Source organism: Podarcis pityusensis, assembly GCF_964106645.2.
Source record: "Podarcis pityusensis genome assembly, chromosome: 13".
NCBI classification, from domain to species: domain Eukaryota; kingdom Metazoa; phylum Chordata; class Lepidosauria; order Squamata; family Lacertidae; genus Podarcis; species Podarcis pityusensis.
In genome coordinates, this window is record NC_138038.1 from 39,711,180 (window position 1) to 39,737,082 (window position 25,903).

Genomic DNA, 25,903 nt, shown 5'->3' on the forward strand with positions numbered 1-25,903 from the left:
AATTCCTAGCCTTACGCTTGGTTACGCTCTACCGTAGAATTTCTGCCTGCAAGTCTGTAAATACAACTTGTGGAGAGGGGATAGCCAGTGATAACGGGTCACAGCCTTCTCCCTGGGTTGTGGTTCTGGGTCCCCGGGACAGAGGGAGTGGTGGCAACCCTACCGGGAGGATTTGGTTCTGTGTTTGTAAAAGTAAACACGCCTGCCAGCCTTGCTCAAGAAACCTGGACTGGCCGGAGAGCAGAGACAGGTGAGGGAGGGGCAAGCGGCTGGGGGCGGTAGTTTACTACATGGTGGCAGCGGTGGGATGCCGCTACACCTACTTTACTACAAGTATCCTTCCAAAAATTGTCCAGTAGCACCTTAGAGACCAACGAAGTTTGTTATGGTATGAGCTTTTGTGTGCATGCAGACTTCTTCAGATATCTGATATCAGGTATCTGAAGACCAACACGGCCACCTATGATAGTAATAATAAATGTGCAATGGAATACAGTTTTTCATAACAAAACAGTTTCTTATCAGAGCAACAGCATAATAAAGGAAGAGAAAATTAGCAACACATATATTAATAAGAATGTTTTGGCCTGTTGGTAGATCTCTGTCCTCTATAAAACTGTTCTATTCCCTATTAAAGTTATCTAAGACTGTGCACATATCACACTTTTAAGGCACACACACTCACTCCAAGAATTCTGAGAGCTGTAGGTTACCCCGAAAGAGCTCTAACTCCCAGCACCCTTAACAAACTACAGCTTCCGGGGTGCTGCTTTTTCTAGGTGCTTTAAATGTATGGTGTGCACTCAGCCTAAGCCTGGACTCCACTTGCTTGAGCCTTTTGTCAATGGGGGGGGGGAGTGGGGAGGATTCCCTCACTCCAGTTTCCTTCCAAATATTAGAATGCATATCCCCCCCTTAATTTTAGAAGAGTTTCCCCCAGTGGTGGCTGCTGTGGGATTTGTGATTCAGCATTAATCTTGCACTGACTGCTCTGTTTGAATTGAACAAGCTGGGCTCGCCCCTTCTTGCAAAGGAAATTGTGAAACATCTGCAAGCAAGCAAGGGAGCATGGCTGGCATTGTTCCAGGGCTGAATTGCATGAAACAGGCTGATCTGTCAGAGAAAGGTAATCAGCGCTCGGACCCCGGTGGGCAGATCGGTCCCGCACAGCAACCCTCCCTAAAAAAAGCTGATAAACTATGGTGTTCCCTGCCCCCCCCCAAAGCTCATAAGCTCTGTGCAACCTTCCCTTTAAAAAGCTCAACAACTTTGGGGTACCCTCTGTAAAAAAAAGATTAGGGGGGGTGACAAAAAAAATTCCGCACCGGGTACCACCTGACATTGCTAGCCTCTGGTTGAGCCAAACTTGGAAGAAAGCAGGGTGTTTTTATTTTGTGTTTTCCCCCTGCCTGCCAGCCAGTCTTTTGGGAGCGCCGGGAAGGCCCTTCCCACGTTCTCGCCTTCCCAGGTCCAGCGCTGATTCTCTGCTCGACGGGAGGAAACCTCGGGAGTCTCTGCCCCAGTCAAGCGCCCGCGGAGGAGCCGCTTCCCCAGGGCGTCGCCCGCTTCCTTCTTCCTCCTTCGGACGCTGCCGCCTCTCCGGCTCTGCCGCGGGGCGAGACTTTCCTCTGGGCAGGGGCGCCATGGCGACCCCCGAAGACCACTCGGCGAAGGAGCCCCTGGAGGAAGGAGGCGAGAAGCTGAAGACGGAGGAGCCCGGCAAGTCCACCGAGGAGAAGGGGAGGGAGGCGGATCCCCTCCTCAAGTTCCAGGGACTGCAGAGGTCCCGAAGTCTCGAGGGTGGTGGGCGCCAGAAGGAGCCCCTGGAGCAAGGAGGCGAGATGTTTAAGGCGAAAGAGACCGGCAAGTCCACCGAGAAGAAGTGGAGGTGGAAGGAAAGGGAGAGGGAGGTGGATCCCCTCTTCAAGTTCCAGGGACGGCAGAGGTCCCGAAGTCTCGAGGGTGGTGGGCGCCAGAAGGAGCCCCTGGAGCAAGGAGGCGAGATGTTTAAGGCGAAAGAGACCGGCAGGTCCACCGAGGAGAAGGGGGGGAGGAAGGAAGGGGAGAGGGAGGTGGATCGCATCCTCGAGTTCCAGGGGCCCCGATGGATCAAGGGTGGTGGGCGCCAGAGTAGCAGCAGTAGCTACGACTGGTACCCCAACACGTGGAGAGTGCCACACCCGCATTTTTTCCTTGACCGGGAGAATTGCTTTGTCCCTATGCGCTGTATCACTCTCGCCCTGCAATACTCCCTGGAGCCTTTGGGTCGGGACGAGCTGCTGAGGTTCCGGCGCAAACTGCGCGAGATCCCGCTCAAGGAGGGCTTAGTCCGCATCCATGAGAAGGAGCTGCAGGAGGCAGACGCCTCTCGCCTCGGAGACCTGCTGCTCAGCTACTACGGCGTAACTTACGCAGTCGAGGTGGCGGCCGACGCGCTGAGGGCCGCTGACTGCGAGTACGAGGCGGCCGATCTCCTCTCCTTCACGAAAGGTAAGTCTTTGGTGGATCGTGACCTTCGCAGCCGTTCAGTCTGACAGCAGATCCTTCCATCCCTGGTTGCGCCGGCCCAGCGCTGAGCTGCAGCCGCGAAGGAGGGAAGGAAAAACAACCATCTGCTTGGAATGTTTGGGGGTACCTTTACTTTAGCGCCAGGCATTTAGCGGATATGAAACAATTTGGTATGTTTCAACCGTCTGATTGCTATTGCTTAAAATATTACAAATACCTTCAGGGCCCTTAGGACACACAGAACAGCAAAGAATCAGCCTTAAGTACAAGGGCTGGCAGTTCTTTGGACTCGGGGTTGAGCTTGTCCCTTTGTAGAAGGGAAAGTCCTTTTTCTTTCCTGCTTGAGCCCTGCAAAAAGTTTTAATCAGGCCCGTAAATTCAGAAAGTTTGCAGGCCATCCTGACGTCTCTGGAACAGAGGAAGGTCCCAAATGGGCCTCAGGGTCCATCTAGCTCAGGATTGCTAACATTGCCTGACTGCGACTCTCCAGGGTTTCAGGCAGGAGTCTTTCGCAGCCCTACCTGGAGACACCAGGGATTGAACCTGGGACCTTCTGCATGCAAAGCAGGTGTTCTGCCACTGAGCCATGGCTCTTCCCTGGTCATCCAGCTGGAAGTGCTGCCTGCAGAAAGGTTGCTCTAGGAAGAGGAGGAGGAATTTCCATGCTTTATGATGGTATAAAATGGTTTAGTGATGTTAAAATCTAGTGAATAATCTTCTGGAGAAGAATCTTTTGGAGAATATTCTCGAGAATATTATCAATTAATGAGAATGTTAGAGAATTTTCATTTAAAATAGGAGAATATTCATTTTAATGCATTGAAAATGGTATAATTTTGATGCATTGAAAATGATATAATTAATTAATATGCATGTTTATTCATGGGTAAACTTGTTCAGATGGCAACCAAAAACTGTACAGATGCTTTTATTCAATGAGGCAATGCAGTGAATTCACATTCTTTGATTTTTTTGCACCAAACTTGAAATTGAAAAATCACTAAGCCTGCCACTAACCGTATATTTACCATCAACTTTGAATTCTAATTATGTTGTGTATGTATGAAATGTAGCTTTTAAAGTAAAAGGAATATAAAAAAAACCTGAGGTCCGCTATATGAGTACGTTCTTTAATAAGCATATCTACATGGTACAGTATTTTCAGTACTGTACAACACTAATAAAATCAATATAAAGTTTAAAATAAATGCTATTATTTCTGGAAAATAAAACACAAATAATCAGTAATGACAAGTTACATAACATCAGAAATTCAAATTACTATCTGCTTAGAGTCATCTGCGACTGGACTTAACGGTCTGGGGTCCCTTTACCTTTAGACAAGTAAGGCAACACACAACATATTAAAATTATAACTGAGAAATTGTGACAAAGCCTATTTTTTAAATAAATTTATTTAAATAAATTTATATGAGCTACATATGCAAGCTTTTCTGCTCCGTCTCTGCCAATTTCTTTTTGCTAAATAATTAAGTCCACCTCACGTCCTATTACACATAATTGTATAGGCCTAGGTACTTTAAGTGTATAAAGCATTAAAGCTACTTTCTGTAAAAAAAAATCACACTGTATGGCCAAGGGTATACAATTGCTAAGAATACGGTCACACCAAAATAGAAAAAAAGGCTATTACATATAGTTGAAATACATACAAATTCAAATGTTCATCAAATTGAAACGAATAGCATTTTTAAAACTAAAAAAAAAAAAATGCTTTCTGTAGCTTACATTTCAGAAGTGCCAATGGTGAATGACACATTGCCCAGTAATGTAACTGGATCAAAAAATTCATTATTCATTACTTGCACTGGCAATATCACAGCTTGACTCCCCTGTGTGATTGCCTGAGGGCCCTGCTCCTGCCACTCTCCACCAGCCCAGGGCGGGGCCTGAAGCCTCACAAGGACAGTTGCTGTTACTGCTGCTGCTGTCCAGTAGGACTCGGAGGGGCGCAGAGTTCTTTTTAAAATGTTTTTAAATTTTTCTTTTGATCTTTTTGTATGTGGGGGTGGGGGTGGGATGGATGTTTGGTTGGGCTTGGGAATTTGTTTGATTTTGATGTTTTGTAACTTTTACAGTTTTTTTGTTTGTATTGTTTTATTGGTTTTTTTTTATTTTTTAGCTTTTATTTTGTTCTTAAGGGGGGGAGGGGTCAGGGCTGCCAGGGAGTGGGTCCCAGCCAACAAAATGGCTGTGGCATGTTCCACAGAGGGGGATGCAGTGGGACAACCGATCTCAGTGATCACGGGTAGGAGGAGGAGTTACGCTAAGACCAGACCATGTCATTACAGAGGAGGCAGGTTTAGTCGTTGTTTGAGGACTATCCCTGCCTCCGGACGGATACTAGAATCAGCAAGGGATACCCACATGACCTGAAGGTGCTGCTGTGCAATGCCAGGCCAATGATTCATAAGACCACTGCCATCCATGACTTGATCATGGATGGAGGACTTGACCTGGCATGTGTAACAGAGACTTGGTTGGATGAAGCAGATGGGCCTGTCCTTGCTGCTGCTTGTCCACCAGGTTTCTCTACGCACAGCAACCCAGGCCTTGTGAGCGGGGAGGGGGGGTTGCAGTGATTTTTAGGAAGTCATTAGTTTGCACCAGGCGTCCTGTTTGGAAGACCCAGTTTTCTGAGTGCATGTTCTGGAAGTTGGGCAATAGGGGCAGTACAGGATTCCTTTTGGTGTACCGACCTCCCCACTGCACCAAGGATTCCCTGCCCGAGCTGCTTCAGGTCGTGGCGGATGTTCTCCTGAAGACATCTAGTTTGGTTGTCTTAGGGGATTTTAACATCCATGCCGACACGACCTTACAAGGGGCCGCTCGGGACTTCGTGGAAAGCATGGCCTCCATGGGGCTGTCCCTGAATAAGTCTGGCCCAACCCATAGCCGCGGACATGCCTTGGACCTGGTGTTTACCTCTATGGATGTTGGTGATCAGGCACTAAGTAAAAGCGAAACGAAAGAAGTGCCATGGTCAGATCACTTCCTGGTGCAACTGGACTTCTCCACGACCCATCCCCTCTGCAGGGAGGTGGGACCGATTCGGATGGTCCGCCCCCGCCACTTAATGGATCCAAATGGCTTCCAGAGAGTGGTAGGGGATGCTTTATCCCATGTTGATGGCCTTTCAGCTGATTCCCTGGTGGCCCGCTGGAATGTGGAGTTAACCAGGGCTAATGACTGTTTGGCTCCGAAGTGCCCTCTCCGATTGCATGGAGCCCGGACAGCCCCGTGGTTTTCCATGAATCTGAGGGCAATGAAACAATCGTTGAGATGGCCAGAGCGCCAGTGGTGGAAAACTCATTCTGAAGCTGACCAGACACGGGTTAGAGCTCAATGTTGAGCCTACCAAGTGGCGGTAGCGATGGCGAAGAAGACTTTCTTCACCGCCTCTATTGCATCTGCAGAAAACAGCAGCAGAAGACTTTTTCAGGTGGTTCGCAATTTAGCGGAACCACCTGCTCCATCGGGGCCCAGTACGGGCCACATGATCTCCTGCAATGATTTTGCAAAGTTTTTTGCAGATAAAGTCGCTCAGATTCGGAAAGAGGTAGACTCCACCGTGGGAGCAGGGCCGGGGCGGGAGAGTGCTAGAGTCCTGTCTAGTCAAGTTGTGTGGGATCAATTCCAATCTGTTACCTCCGAGGATGTGGACACGCTGCTTGGACGAGTGAAACCAACCACCTGTCTCCTTGATCCTTGCCCATCCTGGCTTATAAAAGCTAGCCGGGAAGGGCTGGGCAATGGGCTTCATGGGGTGGTGAATGCTTCCCTCCGTGAGGGAAGACCCGCTGAAAGAGGCGGTTATTAAACCGCTTCTTAAAAAAACATCTTTAGATGCGGCCACGATGGCCAACTATCGCCCAGTCTCAAATCTTCCTTCTTGGGCAAGGTGATTGAGCGAGTGGTTGCTGAACAACTCCGGGCTCGCCTGGAAGAAGCGGACCATTTGATCCATTCCAGTCGTGATTCAGGCTTCATCATGGGACTGAAACTGCCTTGGTCGCACTGGTTGATGATCTCCGGCGGGCTAGGGACAAAGGTGAGAGCTGTTTCCTAGTTCTGCTGGATCTCTCAGCGGCGTTTGATACCATCAACCATAACATCCTTCTGGATCGTCTTGAGGGGATGGGAGCTGGGGGCACTGTCATACAGTGGTTCCGCTCCTTCCTCCTGGGCCGTGTTCAGAAAGTGGGGGGGGGGTGAGTGTTCAGACCCCTGGGCTCTCACTTGTGGGGTGCCTCAGGGTTCTGTCCTCTCCCCCATGCTTTTTAACATCTACATGCAGCCGCTGGGAGAGATCATCAGGGGGTTTGGGCTGGGTGTTCATCAGTATGTGGATGATACCCAGCTCTACCTCTCTTTCAAATCAGAACCAATGAAGGCGGTGAAGGTCCTGTGTGAGTGTCTGGAGGCGGTTGGAGGATGGATGGCGGCTAACAGATTGAAGTTGAATCCTGACAAGACAGAAGTACTGTTTTTGGGGGACAGGAGGCGGGAAGGTGTGGAGGATTCCCTGGTCCTGAATGGGGTAACTGTGCCCCTGAAGGACCAGGTGCGCAGCCTGGGAGTCATTTTGGACTCACAGCTGTCCATGGAGGCACAGGTCAAATCTGTGTCCAGGGCAGCTGTTTACCAGCTCCATCTGGTACGTAGGCTGAGACCCTATCTGCCTGCAGACTGCCTCGCAAGAGTGGCGCATGCTCTGGTTATCTCCCGCTTGGACTACTGCAATGCGCTCTATGTGGGGCTACCTTTGAAGGTGACCCGGAAGCTACAACTAATCCAGAATGTGGCAGCTAGACTGGTGACTGGGAGCGGCCGCCGAGAACATATAACACCGGTCTTGAAATACCTACATTGGCTCCCAGTACGTTTCCGAGCACAATTCAAAGTGTTGCTGCTGGCCTTTAAAGCCCTAAACGGCCTCGGTCCAGTATATCTGAAGGAGCGTCTCCACCCCCATCGTTCTACCCGGACACTGAGGTCCAGCACCGAGGGCCTTCTGGCGGTTCCCTCACTGTGAGAAGCCAAGTTACAGGGAACCAGGCAGAGGGCCTTCTCGGTAGTGGCGCCCTCCCTGTAGAACACCCTCGCACCAGATGTCAAAGAGAACAACAACTACCAGACTTTTAGAAGACATCTGAAGGCAGCCCTGTTTAGGGAGGCTTTTAATGTTTGATGCATCACAGTATTTTAATATTTCTTGGAAACCGTCCAGAGTGGCTGGGGAAGCCCAGCCAGATGGGCGGGGTATAAATAAATTATTATTATTATTATTATTATTATTATTATTATTATTATATTAGATTTTTAAAATGTGGGTTGTAAAACTAGTTCTTACATTAGAATTTACAGTTCGTGGAGAATATTCTATACCCCCCAAACAGCTAGTGTGACACCCCTAGTCACTGGTTAAGGAAATAAGTGCTTACCCAGCAAGAAATGCACTGGCACCAATTAAATATAGAAAAAGACTGTTTTGGGGGCAGGGGGAGGGGGAATAAAGCAGCCAATTTTGACCTCTCCCTTACCTGCCTACAGGTATGCAGACCAATGAAAGAAAGAGAAAAGTGTGGTAAGTCCAACACAATTCTGTTTGCAGGATGGGCAAATGTGTTGCTAGAACGAATGGTGCTAAGGGATTCGATGATAAGCAAGGGGGACGGGGGACTGACAACCCCCCAAATTTCAAGGAGCGGGTTGGGTCCCTTCAATATTCTGTGCCCGTGACCATGGGAGTAGGCAGAGGGCCAGCTGCCCCCCCAATCAAGTAAATAAAAAAAAAACTTAACTAATTGATCAGTTGTGTCCAAGAGAACTCAGTTCTGTCCCCCCAACATAAAGCCTGCCCCCTAAAATAAATCCTGGCCACACTCAAGGCTTTGACTGGCCCCAATGGGCTGCTGTGGTGGACCCCTTCAGGCCCTCTCTGCTGTTGTGATAGACCCCATCAGGCTTCCTCTCACCACATGACATCACATGCAAACCATAATACTCTGAATTCAAACTTCTTCGTATTATCATAGAGCATGCTTTGTATGCGGGGCTGGCCCCAGACATTTTAGTGACTGAGGCAAATCAAGCGGGTGTTTCCCCAGAAATTGTAGTTTGCTAACGGTGTGTATGTGAAAACACAGGGGAAAGTCACTTCTCTCCTTTCTTTCGCTCCTGCCTTCTTTCCTTCTCAGCAGCCCCACCAGCAACGAGCAGTGGCAGGAGCAGCATCAGTGGCAGGGAAGACCCTCGCCCTGCTGTGTGTGGGGTGTGTGATGCTGGGACCAGGGGGGCTGAGCCAGGCTGGGATGGACGAGGCAACCTGAGATGAAGTGGCTTTTTCCTTCTGCTGGTGGAAAGGAGACTGCCTTACCTAAAAGAGGAGAAGGAGCTGGACCTGACAGCCAAGACCAATCAGCTGGATAATAATAATATCATAGTCCAGAGGGGAGAGGGGGAGGCACAGCTGCTGCATCTTCCTCTCTCAGGAAGATGGAAAAGTATGGACAAGAGAGGCAGCTGACTGGTTTGGGTATATTCTTGGCCATTAAAAAGGATGGCAAATTACATCATGCTTTTCCCCCAGTGTGGAATAAATCAGCATGTTTTCCAGGTTGCAAAGAAAAGCAGATCTCAGCATTCTCAGAGGATCAGTGAAGGCAGTATACCAGAGGTGGAAAACTTAAGCCCCAGCTTGTATCCTAATCAGGTTCTAATTCTCTCCCCACAACAATGCCTAAAATAAAATCAATGTTTTTGCCACAAGTCAATGAAAGGAGTCGCTGTCACTGCTGATCAAATGGTCTGCAAGGATCAGTGAGGGCAGTAGAGCAGGGGTGGATACCTTCAGGCCCAGCTTGTATCCTAATTCGGCTCTAATGCTATCCCTCCCTCTCCACCCCACCCTCCCAGCCACAAACGCCAACATAAAAGAAATGTTTTTGCCACAGGTCACTGGAAGGAGTCGCTATCACTGGTGATGAAATAGTCTGCAAGGGAAGAAAAAAATTACTTGAAATTATTGAAAAGGACGTAGGATTCTTTGTATGGTTATCACACGATCAGTTTATTCTCACATGGAAAGAATACTGGGATTTGTGGAAAGCAGGAGAAGACTACAAGGAGAAAAGTGAAAAATTGCTGAATATAATCCAGGAAAGGGGGGAGGAAACTTGTTGCTGGTTCCTGGAACAAGTAGAAAGGAAACATCCAGGCTCCTTTCAGATTCTGCTAGTTGCAGTCCATGGTGAGTTTGACTTAGAGTACTTTCTGAACTTCAAGGACTACCTTCCTCCTCCCTGCAACAGTCATTTCAGGTAAAGAATTGTCTTTTACAGGCTCGGGTAAAGAATTGGTCCAGGGGACAGGCCCCTCAGGGCTGAAGTCAGAATCCCCCTTGTTTGTGGAGGAAGGAAGAAGCAGCAAGATGGAAAACCCAGCAGTTTGTGGGGAAAGTGTTGTGTGTAAGCTGTGTCCCTGTGAGGTAAGTGGCTGAACACATGGGCCCAGACCGGGGGAGGGGGCAGCTGCCTCCCCCCAGTCAAGTAAATGAATAAAATACTTAACTAAAAGTAGGAATTGTAGAAAGATTTTGACAAATTTTTCTGAACACTTGAGGTCAAAACAAAACAAAAAACAAAACAAAGTACCATATTTTTCACTCCATAAGATGCACCTGACCATAAGATGCACCGAGGAGGAGGAAAACAAGAAAAAAAATATTCTGAACGAAACAGTGGATGTATGATTTTTGTGGTTCATGCTGTGGCCACAGACATGATATGTGATTTGACAGTGAGTTTGGGGTAGCCCAATGCAAAAATCCTGAGGATCCATGTGGATCCATGCTTTGTAACCACATTTTTGTGCCATTGCGGCCCCACGAAACAGTGGCTGTGTGGTTTTTTTGGTGCAGGCTGTAGCCATGGACATGCTATGTGATCTGATGGAGAATTTGGGGTGACCCAATGCAAAAATCCTGGGGATCTATGTGCTTTTACCTCCCCGCTCCCAGACAGCCTCCTTTATCACTAGAGTCCCTTATCTCCTGTCCTGATTGCTTGCTGATCAGCTGCTCAGCGGCTTTGTTTCAACACCCCCTTTCCTCTTTCTAAAAAAAAAAAGCACAAATTGCTTTTTACCCCTGGGCAATTCGGCTCCAGGGACCACGCATTTGCTTCATAAGACACACAGACATTTCCCCTTACTTTTTAGGAGGAAAAAAGTGTGTCTTATGGAACGAAAAATATGGTAATTTTAAACAACTGTTGTTGAGACATTTCATTCCAAATCTGCAAGACACAAGCAGACAGATTACTCCTGAGTGTCCCTGCTCAGGAACTGGAGCCAGACCAGCCGCCTGGTTCTCTATGGCAGTGTTTTTCAACCACTGTTCCGCGGCACACTAGTGTGCCGCGAGATGTTGCCTGGTGTGCCGTGGGAAAAATTGAAATATTCGAAAGATTTTTTTTATAAAAAATGTCAAATTTTCGCCCACTAGGCGGGCGCCGGACTGTGTCCACCCTATTTTCCATCCGTCCTGGGTGGGGATCAGATCGGATGGGATCGGATGAGAGCGGACAGGCGGTCCACTCTCATCCGATTCCCCATAGAGAGCAGTGGGGCTCTGACATCTCCCTCTCCACACACAGTGGTGGTGTGCCTCGTGATTTTTTTCATGAAACAAGTGTGCCTTTGCCCAAAAAAGGTTGAAAAACACTGCTTTATGGAGCTGGTAATGAATAAGCGTGTGAGAGGGTGACTAAAAGGAAGTTGGCAGAATGAGTCTGACTGAACACAGACTAGAGCCTTTTTGAAGACTTATTCTGTGGCAGTGCATTCCCATTTCCTGGAATGGGAATGTTTTATTACATTTTCTTTTCCTTTCACTGTATCTCTCATGTGATTGGTTGAGTGTGGGTCACATGAGAGAGGCATTCCATTCTGTTCCAACTGTTATTCCAGTAACTATCATTTTCAACTGTCTTTCTGCTTCTCTCTCTGCGTGAGAGGAGGGAGAATGGCTGCCGAGAGAGTTCTCAGGATACTCATTTGGGCCGTGTCTGTTAGTGTGATCGGTCTAAAGTGAAACAGAAAGAGGAAGATCCCTAAACGTTAATAGGGAGAAACCTGTGCAGGGGCTCTCTGTGAGGAACAGGGAGAATGCCACTGAGGTGAAAGAAAAAACCTTTCATAAGAAACTGTCAGACCTGAGTGAGAACTACTATGACCAAAATGAATGCAGAAGAAAGTAGCTCTAAAAGACCCATTAGTGGTCTGTATTTGTGGGGCTGACCTCAAGCAGTGCTCCTTGGTGTGGTCGTTTGGGTGTTAGAAACAGACAGGAATGTCCTGCTTTCAGGTGGCAAAGGGGTATGGCGGTCATATTAATGATAAATTATTTTGTAGCAGGATCTTCCAGAAACAATCAGACCAGAGGTGTTTTTGGACTCAGAAATGAGTTGTGAAAGATACAGGTGAGCAATGTCTCTCTCAGATTTTCAAAGCTTTCTCCTTTAAGGGAAAGTTATCTACATTGAATATATTTTGGGGTTTCAGAGAAGTGTTCAGCAGAGCACATTTGGTATATGAAGGTCTCACAATCATCATATGTGGTGGTCCTCTCTAAAACGTTCCCAAACTACATCTGTGTCAGGGACTGGGCAGAGGAGGAGTGGGGGAGACCGTCCCCCCGAACCTTCCAGGGAGGAGGAAGAGGAAGACAGTATAGATTTAGAACAGGGGTTTGAGGGAGGTCAGAGGCGGATGAGAGGGAAAGTTGGGAAATCATGGGAGAGCAAGAGCAACACACAGCTAACCTGCTGACATTAGAAAGCATTCCAGACACTCCATCTTCCAGAACCTAGAGAGCTAAGAGGTCAAAGACAGTACCAATAGAAGTGACGAATGAGGAAGTGGGAGAGACGGGATGTGTGGAGATTCACTCGGGACAACTCCATTATTGAAGAGACTGGGTTGTATAGCCTCTCTCTGTAAATACTGAATAAAAAAGGATGGCAAGAAATATTCCCTTGTTACGATAATTTTCTGGGCAACAGCTGGGTGTTGCTGACAGCATCCTGACAATCTGTCACTTGCACATTGCATTCTTGGGTTCTCAGGAACAGAGCTGGGAAAATATTACGATTCAGCATTGGTGTTGCTTATATCCAATTGTTTATATCCCCCGTCCTCTGAGGAATGGGCTTAGCATCACAAAATGATGTCTAAGCCAAAGCAGATTGTGAGGAAAGTGAAGTCTGTAGGTTTGGAGAAAAGGTTTTTCTACTCCTTAAATCCCCTTCATGGATCACTGCCTTGCCGTGGCGAAGGGGCTTGAATAACTCAGCGAAGCTATGAGCTATGCCGTGCCGGGCCACCCAAGATGGACAGGTGATAGTGAAGAGTTTTGACCAAACGTGATCCACCTGGAGCAGGAACCGGCAAGCCACTCCAGTATCCCTGCCAATAAAACTCCATGGACAAAGACAACAGGCATATAAAAGTTATGACGCTGGAAGATGAGCCCCTCAGGTCGGAAGGCGTCCAACATGCTACTGAGGAAGAGCGGAGGACAAGTACAAGTAGATCCAGAGCTGATGAAGCGGCTGGGCCAAAGCCGAAAGGATGCTCAGTTGCGGATATGCCTGGAAGCGAAAGGAAAATCCAATGCTGTAAAGAAAAATATTGCATAGGAACCTGGAATGTAAGAACCTTGAACCTGGGTAAGTTGGATGTGGTCAAAAATGGGATGGCAAGAATAAATATTGACATCCTGGGCATCAGTGAACTAAAATGGACGGGAATGGGAGAATTCAGTTCGGATGACCATCACATCTACTACTGTGGGCAAGACTCCCGTAAAAGAAATGGAGCGGCCCTCATAGTCAACAAAAGAGTGGCAAAAGCTGTACTGGGATGCAATCTCAAAAATGATAGAATGATCTCGATACGAATCCAAGGCAGACCTTTTAACATCACAGTAATCGAAGTTTATGCACCAACCACTGGTGCTGAAGAAACTTAAATTGACCAATTCTATGAAGACTTACAACACCTTATAGAAATGACACCAAAGAAGGATGTTCTTCTCATTATAGGGGATTGGAATGCTAAAGTGGGGAGTCAAGAGATAAAAGGAACAAGTTTGGCCTTGGAGTTCAAAATGAAGCAGGGCAAAGGCTAATAGAGTTCTGCCAAGAGAACAAGCTGGTCATCACAAACACTCTTTTCCAACAACACAAGAGATGACTCTACACATGGACATCACCAGATGGGCAGCATCGAAATCAGATTGATTATATTCTCTGCAGCCAAAGATGGAGAAGCTCTATACAGTCAGCAAAAACAAGAACTGGAGCTGACTGTTGCTCAGATCATCAGCTTCTTATAGCAAAATTCAAGCTTAAACTGAAGAAAGTAGGAAAAACCACTGGGCCGGTAAGATACAATCAAAGTCAAATCCCTTATGAATACACAGTGGAAGTGAGGAACAGGTTTAAGGATTTAGATTTGGTGGACAGAGTGCCTGAAGAACTATGGATGGAGGCTCGTAACATTATACAGGAGGCAGCAACCAAAACCATCCCAATGAAAAGGAAATGCAAGAAAGCAAAGTGGCTGTCCAATGAGGCCTTACAAATAGCAGGGAAGAGAAGGCAAGCAAAATGCAAGGGAGATAGTGAAAGATACAGGAAACTGAATGCAGATTTCCAAAAAAATAGCAAAGAGAGACAAGAAGGCCTTCTTAAACAAGCAATGCAAAGAAATAGAGGAAAACAATAGAATGGGAAAACCAGAGATCTGTTCAAGAAAATTGGAGATATGAAAGGAACATTTCGTACAAAGATTTCCATAATAAAAGACAAAAGTGGAAAGGACCTAACAGAAGCAGAAGACATCAAGAAGAGGTGGCAAGAATACACAGAGGAACTATACCAGAAAGAAATGGATGTCTCATATACCCCAGGTAGTGTGGTTGCTGACCTTGAGCCAGACATCCTGGAGAGTGAAGTCAAATGGGCCTTAGAAAGCACTGCTAATAACAAGGCCAGTGGAAGTGATGATATTCCAGCTAAACTATTTAAATTTTTAAAAGATGCTGCTGTTAAGGTGCTACATTCAATATGCCAGCAAATTTGGAAAACTCAGCAGTGGCCAGAGGATTGGAGAAGATCAGTCTACATCCCAATCCCAAAGAAGGGCAGTGCCAAAGAATGCTCCAACTACTGCACAATTGCACTCATTTCACACGCTAGCAAGGTTATGCTTAAAATTCTACAAGGCAGGCTTAAGCAGTATGTGGATCGAGAACTCCCAGAAGTGCAAGCTGGATTTCGAAGGGGCAGAGGAACCAGAGACCAAATTGCAAACATGCACTGGATTATGGAGAAAGCTAGAGAGTTCCAGAAAGACATCTACTTCTGCTTCATTGACTATGCAAAAGCCTTTGACTGTGTCGACCGCAGCAAACTATGGCAAGTTCTTAAAGAAATGGGAGAGCCTGATCACCTCATCTGTCTCCTGAGAAATCTCTATGTGGGACAAGAAGCTACAGTTAGAACTGGATATGGAACAACTGATAGGTTCAAAATTGGGAAAGGGGTACGGCAAGGCTGTATATTGTCTCCCTGCTTATTTAACTTATATGCAAAATTCATCATGCGAAAGGCTGGGCTGGATGAATCGCAAACTGGAATTAAGATTGCCGGAAGAAATATCAACAACCTCAGATATGCAGACGACACAACCTTGATGGCAGAAAGTGAGGAGGAATTAAAGAACCTTTTAATGAGGGTGAAAGAGGAGAGCGCAAAATATGGTCTGAAGCTCAACATCAAAAAAACAAAGATCATGGCCACTGGGCCCATCACCTCCTGGCAAATAGAAGGGGAAGAAATGGAGGCAATGAGAGATTTTACTTTCTTGGGCTCCATGATCACTGCAGATGGTGACAGCAGTCACGAAATAAAAAGACGCCTGCTCCTTGGGAGAAACGCGATGGCAAACCTAGACAGCATCTTAAAAAGCAGAGACATCACCTTACCAACAAAAATCTGTATAGTTAAAGCCATGGTTTTCCCAGTAGTGATGTATGGAAGTGAGAGCTGGACCATCAAGAAGGCTGATCGCCAAAGAATTGATGCTTTTGAATTATGGTGCTGGAGGAGACTCTTGAGAGTTCCATGGACTGCAAGAAGATCAAACCTATCCATTCTGAAGGAAATCAGCCCTGAGTGCTCACTGGAAGGACGGATCCTCAAGCTGAGGCTCCAATACTTTGGCCACCTCATGAGAAGAGAAGACTCCCTGGAAAAGACCCTGATGTTGGGAAAGATGGAGGGCACAAGGAGAAGGGGACGACAGAGGACGAGATGGTTGGATGGTGTTCTCAAAGCTACAAACATGAGTCTGACCAAACTGTGGAAGGCAGTGGAAGACAGGAGGGCCTGGCGTGCTCTGGTCCATGGGGTCACGAATCATAGAATCATAGAGTTGGAATAGACCACAAGGGCCATCGAGTCCAACCCCCTGCCAAGCAGGAAACACCATTACGAAGAGTCGGACATGACTAAATGACTAAACAACAACTCCTTAAATAAATGCATAAATACATTTTATTTTTAAGAAAGGTGGGATAGAAATCAAAGTGTTGGGATGTCATTAGTTGTTAGGAGAGGTTATATTTGTTAGGTATTATCCTTCCTCATGTTTGTGAGTTCAGCAGAGTGCCATCCATTTGCAGCTTAAAAGAGAAGCCTTACATAGGCTAGTTTTAGCCTTTTAGTTTAAGTAGCCCAGGGTGCTTTAAGGCAGGCTGATATTGCCCCTTTCTCCCACTTAAAATAACTATTATACACAAAATAGTCTTGTCAAAGGTAAAAATAATGCTTGCTCATTCAGAATGCTTCTTGAAGAGTAGCCAATAAGCAGCATTATTCAGGATTACAATGGTAATCCAGTTACAAAGACATGCTTAAGTCTAGCTTAGAAATGGAGCCTGAGACTGGAGCTCAGACTTATCAGATCTTGCAACATTGCAGGCACATGGAGAAGAGCAGAAAGAAGGTGTTCCCAGGCAGAGAGGAGGAGATCTAGTTTTGCCCACTTCCTGCCTGGGCACAAGGGGATGTTCTTACAGAGCTCTTGCTAGCAAGTTTACGGGGAAACCCTTTTGTGCGCCTATCTAGCAAAACATGAATTGTTGGTTCGACTGCATTTTAAATGTCTCACACAAAGAACTCATGGTTTTCTACTTTTCAGTTGTGATCCTGGAGTTAATTTTCCACATCTCCATTTCACTCTTTTACACCCTGCTTTCCATAGGGGTTTAAGTGTGTGTAAGTCTCTTCCTAATCTTCATAGAATCATAGGATTGTTGGAAGGGATCCTGAGGGTCTTATAGTACAACCCTCTGCAATGCCAGAATACGCAGCAGCCCCATGCAGGGATCAAACTTGAAACCTTGGCATTATCAGCTCCAGGGCTTTTTTTCATCTGGACCTCACCAGAACTGAGTTCTAGCACCTCTCAGGTTCACCCGACCCCAGCCCCCAGAACAGGCTGCTCTCCGCAGGCCGTGGGAGAGCTGCGCAAAGCCCGAAGCCTGGGGGCACTGAGCTCAGTGCGCCCCAGGCTTCGGGGTGCAGGCAGCTCTCCGCAAGCCATGGGAGAGCTGTGCGACTTCGCACAGCTCTCCCACGGCTTGCGGATAGCTTCCTGAAGCCTGGAGAGTGAGAGGGATCGGTGCGCACCGACCCCTCTTGCTCTCCAGGCTTCAGCGAAAGCCTGCATTCGCCCCATAGGACACACACACATTTTCCCTTCATTTTTGGAGGGGGGAAAGTGTGTCCTATAGGGTGAAAAATACGGTAGTTGGGATGGGGATTGGTTCCCATCAGGAAGATGCAGAGGGTGTCCAGCTGGTGTTTAATCCACTTCTCTTTCCATTTTCTACTTTGTGGGATTCAGACTGTGCTTCACGGAGGCTGGATCCTTCCTTTGCTTGTATACTGATGTCATATTTGAGGTGAGAGGAGCTGTCACCATCACTTACCACTTTGATTCATGGTCTAAGCACCTGGCCGAACAGAAAACAGAGAATTGGGTTGTCGCTGGGCCTTTGATCAACATTGAAGCAGATCCAGCAGAGGCTGTGGCAGCTGTTCACTTCCCTCACTTCTTGTGTCTTGCAGGTATGGCAGGTAAAAAAGCTTGCAACAAAATAAATATTGCATGTAACAGGAAGGGTGCAGTGATAAGCTTTGCCATCCAAACTCAGGGGAGGTCATGCACATGCTGGCTGCAGAGGAGTGGGGGGGTCACCAGTTGGGGAACCCCCAAGGGAAGAAGGCTCAGAGCCAGGAGATTGTTGGTGGGACAATGACGAGGGGTCAAAGGGAGCAGCCAGGGAGGAGGTGTTGTCGGAGGTTGAAAAGGGAATAGGCTTTAGTGAGCAGGAAGAGGCTGTGACTGAGAGCAGTGCAGAAGTGGAGGCTGTAGAGGAGGGGGACTAGGAGACAGATGTGTGAGGCAGGCCGCTGAGAAGCCAGGAAGTCTCCTCTCCTTTTGCAGCCAGCTCCTTTCTCCATTCGTCTCCCAGAATCAGAAGTGGTATGAAGAAGGCAGAGCAAATACAGACATGGTGATGGAATCTGAGATTGCTTGGGAAGGATCTTGGGGAGGAAGAGCCTTAGGGAACAGCCTCATAGGGGCTAGATGTACCGGAATGAGTTGCAGTGCAGGGTTGACATCGCTGACACTGGGTGTTTTAGGTGTTTTATTGCTGACCTGCTCTTGACTCCAGTTCCTGGTGGACAGCTCCACAGTTTCCCACTTGTAACATGTCTGTTTGTTTTTTCTTTTGCTCCTTTCCAGGTAAAGATGGTTCCCAAGTCCTCATTGCACATTTTGTGGAAGGGGGGATGAGTCTAGAGAAGCCAGACAGAGTGGGGCCGTATCATGTTGTGTTGGAAAACCCAAACCTCTCTCCTCTTGGAGCCATTTTAAAAACCTTACAGTCATGGTTGAAGCAAAACGTCCACCCTGTGGCACTGCTCTATCAAATGGTTCAATTCCAGCCACCAACATTCCACCTGTACCTCCTACCCACTGACTCTTCTGTGGGAAAGGTAACTGCAATTCTCCAACTCTGATTGGTATTCCAGATGTCCTGGATCTTTTGCTTGACCATAGGAAGCCTGACAGAGTAGCTATACAAAATTATGCATCAGAGTGTGTCATGGTTCATTAACTGTATCTCCTTTTGTTGGGCTTGAACTAATTAACCAGACTGCTAGCCAGCATCAAATTACCTGTCCATATTTTGGTCTCTACTACCAGAGTGGTTTAGTTGTCTTTATATTACTGATGGAGATCCTGTGTCCCTTCAAATTCTGTGGGATGACAAAAAAACCATCATTCCTGACTCATGACACCTGGAAGGTTGCAGGTTCCCCATCCCTGCCTTACAATCTGCAGCAAAGCCAAGAAAGGGTAGGGATCCAGTCTTCCAGAAGTTGGTTGTCTTTCCTGCATATCTCAAAAGTGACCTTTGCTTTTCCCAGGCGGTTCATGAGCATGAAGTACAATGCCATTCACAGAGAATAGAGAAGCCCCCTGGGACCCTGAAACCTTTGACAATTGGCTGTCGCTTCTTTGTGGAGACAAATGGTGCTAAAATTTGCCCCAAGGTGAGGCACAAAGATGATGGAAGGTTTTTCCAGAGCAGAGCCAAGGCTGTAAAGTATGAGAACGGGAGAACTCCACCAGGATCCCCCTCACCCTTTAATTTGACTCCCTTGGACTGGTCGACTGGGCTAAGTCCTGTTTGCACATAAGGAGGTTTCATGCTTCCCCACACGAAGTGGAGTTTCAAAGTCTGGATGCTGACAAGCTGCAGCAGTACGTGGAACTGTCTGCTGAGCAAATGCAGGATACCTTCAACTTTAGTGTGATGGAGAAATGCACGAATGAACTCATCTGGGAGGCCCTTGTGACACAAAGTGAGTTGGAATGGAGGAAGATCAGAAGGTTGGACCATAATTTGGGAGGCAGGGTGATAAAGGATATCCCAGTCACATTCCCTCTTTGACTGCCTCATTCCTGTTCTCTTTCAGAAGACTTAAAGTCCCCTGAGATGACTTCTCCTCTTCTACATGCAGCACAAGGTCAGCCAGTTTTAATTATTTCCTCTTACTTAAATCCCACCTTCCTCGCAGTGGGAGCACAGAGTGACTGGTGATAGAGTACTGCTGTATACATGGTGCAACAAGGGAAAGTCACGTTTGTAATGTTATGGAGTCTCCTTCCAATACAGATTCCCCCTGCTTTATAGTCTCCTTTGGTGCCAAATGAAGGTCTTTCATACCAGCCCTGTTTTGTAGGAGCCACTATGGCCTGGATTCAGCACACCCTGTGTGCTAACGGAATCCAGTGCAAATGCTCACGATAGTGCAATTGGGCTTTCCTCCCTGCTGGGCTTGGGCAATATATTATCACCCAGGACCCAGTATGAGGGGCAGACCGTGATGTCACTTTCACTCAGCGGTGTATCGCTGGTGAAACTGCTGGGCACCTGAGTCCCTCTGCTAGCAGCACTCGCTGGAGAGAGTCAAGGTCCTCTCCTGGTTCATGTCCCATGATTATCATTTTCCCATAGTCCCTCCTTGTTTCATATGTATCCACACACTTTTGCTTTCTCTCTTTTCCAGGTGCTTCTTGCTGCACATCAGCCGATGCAGCATCCAGCAGCACTGACTCAGGACATGGTGTGGAAAGCAGGTAGGGCTTAACGTTCCCTTTCCTCACAAAAGGCCAGTCTTGCTATTAGGCCCAGTGAAGCAGCTTGGCCTTTATTGCTGATAAACGTAAGGACCATTGCAACCCGCATCTCTTCCTGCTCCCTCTGTGCCAATCCCAGTCACTTGAAGATGGTGTGGCTCCTTCCCGGGTCCCTTTGCTGATCTTCTCTTGTTTTGTGCCTACTTTTCCCTGCCTCTGGGGTGAAAATGCAGAGTGATGAAGAAGACCATCAGGGACCACCTGGTGTCCACCCTGGAGAACCTGAAGGAGGATGATCTCAACAGGTTCAAGTTCAAGCTGAACGAGATCCCTGTCAGTGAGGGCCATGACAACATTCCCCTGGGGCGGCTGAAGAAGGCAGATGCCATGGACCTGAGCCAACTCCTCCTGAGTTTCTACACGGACGATTATGCTGTGCAGGTGACGGCTGATGTCCTCAGAGCTATCAACTGCAGGGATGAGGCACAGAGGCTCCTCAGCCTCACCAGGAAGAGGTAAGAAAGAAGGAGGGCCATCTCATGGAACTTGCTAGGAGGCAAATGGAGCACCAGTCGCCCTTGATGTCAGTGCCAGATTACCAAATAGGCAGAATAGGCACTGGCCTTTGGGCCCCACACTGTTTAGGGGCCCGTGACAATGTGTCAGGGAACTGACATCAGAGGCATGGGAGAAGGAGAGGGTCTCTGATTCTGCAGGAGAAGGTCCCAGCGCTAGGGGGAGAATCAGCTGGGAAGAAGGGGAAGAGAATGAGTGTAACACCAGGGATCCAGGAGAGCAACGGGACAGGGAGGTGCAGGGGCTCCAGGACTCTTCGTTGGAAGTTAGTGAGGAGAGCCCAAGCACCCCGCTGCCCACGCCCACCCTGCGCAGGAGACTCCCGCGCAGTGAGAGGCGGAGACGATTAGGCGTCAAACAACTCTTATGTTGGCAACGCTTTAAGAAACGCCCACAGACAGACTCTACGAGTGACTGAGGGCAGCCACGCTGAGATGGGCTGTGCAGTCCGGATGGTTTAACCAGGCAATCTAATGCTCAAACGGAGCAGGATTACGCACGAGTAACTCCCAACCACTACACAATGGATCAGAATAATATTGATTTGATTTTGAAAGAAAATTACAAAAGATTATCAGGGGATAATTTGCGAGTCCCTCTCTCTGGAGATTTTGACTGCCTCTGCAGGGTTTAATCCTGCACTGCCTGATGCCTAACCCACTGTGGGGTGAGGCGGATTGATTCTGATCATCTCTTCATGGGACTGTGGGGACACGAGGAGGGGGAAATTACATCAGGGACAACTAATCTGGTGCCCTTCACTGTTGGTTTATCTTTTTTTATTTAGCAGAATTTATATAACGCTTAGTTGTAATAAAATACCTACTGTAAGCAATTTGTATTAAACATAACTTTTTTTAAGTCAGATGTTTAAAGTGACTTGAGTGGAAAAAATTCAAAACGTTACTAATAAAAGCAGTTAAAATGTAATTTTTTAAAAGGAATTCACATATGAAGATACACGTCAGCTTTACATTATCTGGGTAGGCTTGCCTTAAAAAAGAAGTTATTTTTTTTAAAAGCAGGCATAATACAAAAAAGGCAACTGCCTAATGTCAATGGGCAGGGAGTTCCACAGGGTAGGGGCTGCCTTGCTAGAATATGGGTTCCTCTCAGGTGTTGGACTGCTTTCCACAATTATAGATATGTCTTCATATATTTGGATTATCTGCATAGGCCACAACCTGGAACATTCTAGAGTTCTGTTCCCCTGATGTTGCTGAACATCAACTCCCACCCTCTCCAAGGTCAGGTTAAGCTATCTGGGGGTGATGGAACTTGTAGGCCAACAACATCGGGGGCCCAAAGTTGAAGATCATTCTCTAGAGATAATTGTTGAATCTGCAGAAGTTGTTGAAATCAGCCCCACCCAGCTTGGGCAATGGAGCCCAGGATGATGGGAGTTGTAGTTCAGCAACATTTGGAGGGCCAAAGATCCCCTAAGCTTTTTCTAGAGTTCCTGACAGGATTTGGGGGCTACTTTCCTCTTCATTTCTTGACAATATTTAATTGATTCACACATGTACGGAATTGTTTTTTCTTTCCTACAGGAACTAGCAGTTCATTGCTGAAACCTGTGCCTTATAAGGTAATAAGAGTTTGCTGGATCAGGCCAGCATCCTGTTCTCACTGCTGCCAACCAGATGCCTGTGGGAAACCTGCAAGTGCAAGAACTCGCTCCCTTTCTGTGGCTTCCAGCAACTGGTATTCAGAAACATTTCTGCCTCTGACTGAGGAGGGAGAGCGCAGCCATCATGGCAAGGAGCCGTGTCTTCCATGAAGTTGTCCAGTAACTTTTTTTAAACCACCCATGTTGGTGAGCAGCACTGACTCATGTGGAAGTGAGTTCCATGGTCTAACTCTGCGCTGTGTGAAGGACTTCTATCTGTCTGCGTCTTCCAATATCCAGCCTCATTGGATGCTCACTGGTTCTAGCGTTCCAAGAAAGGGATAAAAACATTTCTCTGTCCACTTTGCTCACACCCTGAATAATGTTATAAACTTCTATCATGTCCTCTCTTACCTTTTGTCTAAACAGTCTGCAGTCTCTCTCATATGGCAGTTGCTGCATCCCCTCAATCATTTTGCTTGCCCTTTTCTGAACGTTTTCCAACTCTACGGTGTCCTTTTTGAGGTGTGGAAACCAGAACTGTACACAGTATTCCAAATGCGGTTGCACCATGGATTTGCATAACGGTATTATCGCTGTGGTTTAAACCACAGAGCCTAGGACTTCCTGATCAGAAGGTTGGCGGTTCAAATCCCCGCGGCGGGGTGAGCTCCCGTTGCTCGGTCCCTGCTCCTGCCAACCTAGCAGTTCGAAAGCACGTCAAAGTGCAAATAGATAAATAGGTACCACTCTGGCGGGAAGGTAAACGGCGTTTCCATGCGCTGCTCTGGTTCGCCAGAAGCGGCTTAGTCATGCTGGCCACATGACCCGGAAGCTGTATGCCGGCTCCCTCGGCCAGTAAAGCGAGATGAGCGCCACAACCCCAGAGTCAGTCACGACTGGACCTAATGGTCAGGGGTCCCTTTACCTTTACCTTTATTATGATATTCAGAGTTTTAAGTTCATCTCCTTTCCTAATGATCCCCAGCATGGAATTGGACTTATTCACAGCTGCCGCACACTAGATCCACCTCTTCATCATGCTGCCCGCTGTGACCCCAAGGGTTGTGCTTCCCCTTTTCATCCTCCTCCTTGGGAAACAATGGAGAGCCCCTTCCCACCGTCTCTGATCCTTCAGTCTCCAAAAAGATCTGGATGTTTTGTCTCAGCTCTCCCAGCATCCTCTGCAGCACTTCACTCAGGCCACAGCTACAAATATTTGCCAGTTTTATAATGCCCCGACATCCTTCAGAGAATCCTGTGAATTGTAGTCCAGTGAGCTGTTAAGAATTCTCCCACAAAATCCCTAGCCTTTTCCAACAGAACTTCAATTCCCAGACCTCCAGGAAAATACCAGTGAGCCACACAAAGCAGAGCTGCCTCATTAAGCACAGTGCTCTTGGAGAGCAAAGTCCCTCCTGAGGCTGCAGTTCAGTGCATGTTCCTTTCTTGCTGGAACTTTTTCTCCTGCTGGGAGATGTACATCTTGGGAGGAGGAGCAGGTTTCAATCCCAGGAGATGAAGCCAGAGAGAGACAGCGTGTCCTCCTCTGAACTTCCTGGGTGGTGGAGACTTCAAGTTGTTTTGCCTTAGGGCTTCCTAACATTTCTCCTTTTAATTTTGTACATTGTAAATAAAAGTACTTTGAAATAAAGATATTTTACCAATAATATTATGTCCTTTTCATTAGGCCTGCATAGGCTTCCAGTATTCTTTCATTGAAAGGAAACTGGTACAAGAAGTCTCGCTCAATTTTTAGACCGTTATCATGGGAATTTTTGAGACAGTTATGGGAATTTGGCCATTTGTAAAAAATTGGAGAAATGGTCTGAAATGAGAGAAGTTCCCTGGGGTTCCTTGGGCCAGTCTCTGTCTTAAGTCTACGTCCGCTTCAAAGAATGTCTGTAAAATCAAATATGTGAGAGGAGGAGCACCTTCAGGGATTCCCAACTCTTTGGATAAACATGGGAAATATGGCCAATAAAACAACAGAAAACAATAAAACAATAAAGCGCAAAAGGGGCTGGGGGAGGGGCAGGGGTTATAGGACTTGTAATTCAGCCACATCTGGAGGGCCAAAGGTTCCCCACAAGAATTCATCGATCCACTAATAACACCTGGCCATTCTCTTCTTTCCCACCTCCCATGAGGCGTCTCCAGGCTTGTGAGGCAGGCGCCATCCATACAAGGAGCTGAATATTGCCACCCGCACAAGGGAAAGTTATATACAGAAAATGCTGTGTTTGAATGCACTGTATCTGGAATGCTGTAAGAAGATGTTTACCTTAAGCAATTGTTCCAGTCTGAGGGAAACTAGAAGACTGGTGGTTCTCCATTTAAGTGAGTTAAGTTACCTCATTGCTGGAATCCCACACTGCAGTTTTCACAGCAGGAAAGGAAACTTGAGAAATTAGAGATGGCTAACAGCAGCAGAGAAACTCTGCAGTGATGAACAAGCTTTACTGAACTGCATAAAGGACGGAACCCCATTGCTTGCAATGTGTTCAGTGGTGTAGGAAGGTGGGGACGCCCGCACTGGCGGACTGGGCTCTGCTCGGCTCTCCGTAGTACAGTGGTACCTCGGGTTACATACGCTTCAGGTTACAGACTCTGCTAACCCAGAAATAGTATCTCGGGTTAACAACTTTGCTTCAGGATGAGAACAGAAATCGTGCGGCGGTGGCAGAAGGCCCCGTTAGCTAAAGTGGTGCTTCAGGTTAAGAACAGTGTCAGGTTGGGGGCCCCGCTAGGGGCGCATTGGAAGATAGCAGACAATACCATCTCTCCGTCTCACACGAGGCAATTAAGAGGCTAATATGGGAGTATGTAGCCTCCCTTGTTTCCCCAGGGAATGGGGAAAACACTGCCTTCGCCTGCGGTTGCCGATAAATCACCCCTGAGTTCGAAAGAAGAAGGGGGTGAGGGCACTAGGCGCACAGCACTCATGTGGGTGGCTCTCCCGATGCCGTCTCTGATTGCGCGACCTGATTGCAGGAGCTCAAAATAACAATTAGAGAAAGCAAATGCACATGTTTCGAGTGAAGAACAGGAGTTTAGACTGCTAGTTGAACTGACCTCTGTGAAGTTGAGTGACAGGCTGCATTCAACAGGAAACTATATCAAGAAGAAGATACATCAAAGGGTTGGTATGTCGGAACAGGACGGAAAGGGGGGGGGCTTTTCTTCTTTTCTCTATGTGATTACCTAACAATCCCTCCCCAAGAAGAACCGTTGGACAATTGACTATAAGCGGGATGATTAAGAAACTGTGTGGAAATGAATTACTAACCAAAGGCTTGGCTTATGGAGATCTGGAAAAGAATGAAAGGTTTTTGGAATGACGCAGTTATAAAAAGAGAGTCGCCATGTTGGCAGGCTTTGTTGTAGGATTGACGATCAAGG

At 47.3% G+C, this 25,903-nt stretch overlaps 2 protein-coding genes across 7 annotated transcripts in view; both read left to right on the forward strand.

Moving 5' to 3' along the window:
* The first annotated feature begins 998 nt into the window (after positions 1 to 998).
* Positions 999 to 25,903, forward strand: part of LOC308461257 (uncharacterized protein) — a 43,996-nt gene continuing 19,091 nt past the window's right edge. Inside the window, exons 1-8 of one of the 6 annotated variants that reach the window (XM_080978011.1) lie at positions 1,559 to 2,490; positions 8,083 to 8,116; positions 9,486 to 9,781; positions 9,873 to 10,018; positions 11,947 to 12,011; positions 17,506 to 17,738; positions 18,412 to 18,665; positions 19,101 to 19,226. In XM_080978011.1, the coding sequence (XP_080834137.1) occupies positions 1,644 to 2,490; positions 8,083 to 8,116; positions 9,486 to 9,781; positions 9,873 to 10,018; positions 11,947 to 12,011; positions 17,506 to 17,738; positions 18,412 to 18,665; positions 19,101 to 19,226 (2,001 nt within the window). In that variant the 5' untranslated portion in view covers positions 1,559 to 1,643. Of the gene's footprint in view, positions 2,491 to 8,082; positions 8,117 to 9,485; positions 9,782 to 9,872; positions 10,019 to 11,943; positions 12,012 to 17,505; positions 17,739 to 18,411; positions 18,666 to 19,100; positions 19,227 to 25,903 lie in introns of all 6 variants that reach the window. The other 5 variants (XM_080978009.1, XM_080978012.1, XM_080978010.1 and 2 more) reach the window with 5 other exon arrangements.
* LOC308461272 (pyrin domain-containing protein 1-like) lies at positions 19,348 to 24,171 on the forward strand. The gene is made up of 5 exons (XM_080978046.1): positions 19,348 to 19,538; positions 19,653 to 19,703; positions 20,247 to 20,316; positions 20,550 to 20,831; positions 22,443 to 24,171. The coding sequence occupies exons 1-5, from the start codon at positions 19,463 to 19,465 to the stop codon at positions 22,447 to 22,449; spliced, it is 486 nt and encodes a 161-aa protein (XP_080834172.1). The 5' UTR covers positions 19,348 to 19,462; the 3' UTR covers positions 22,450 to 24,171.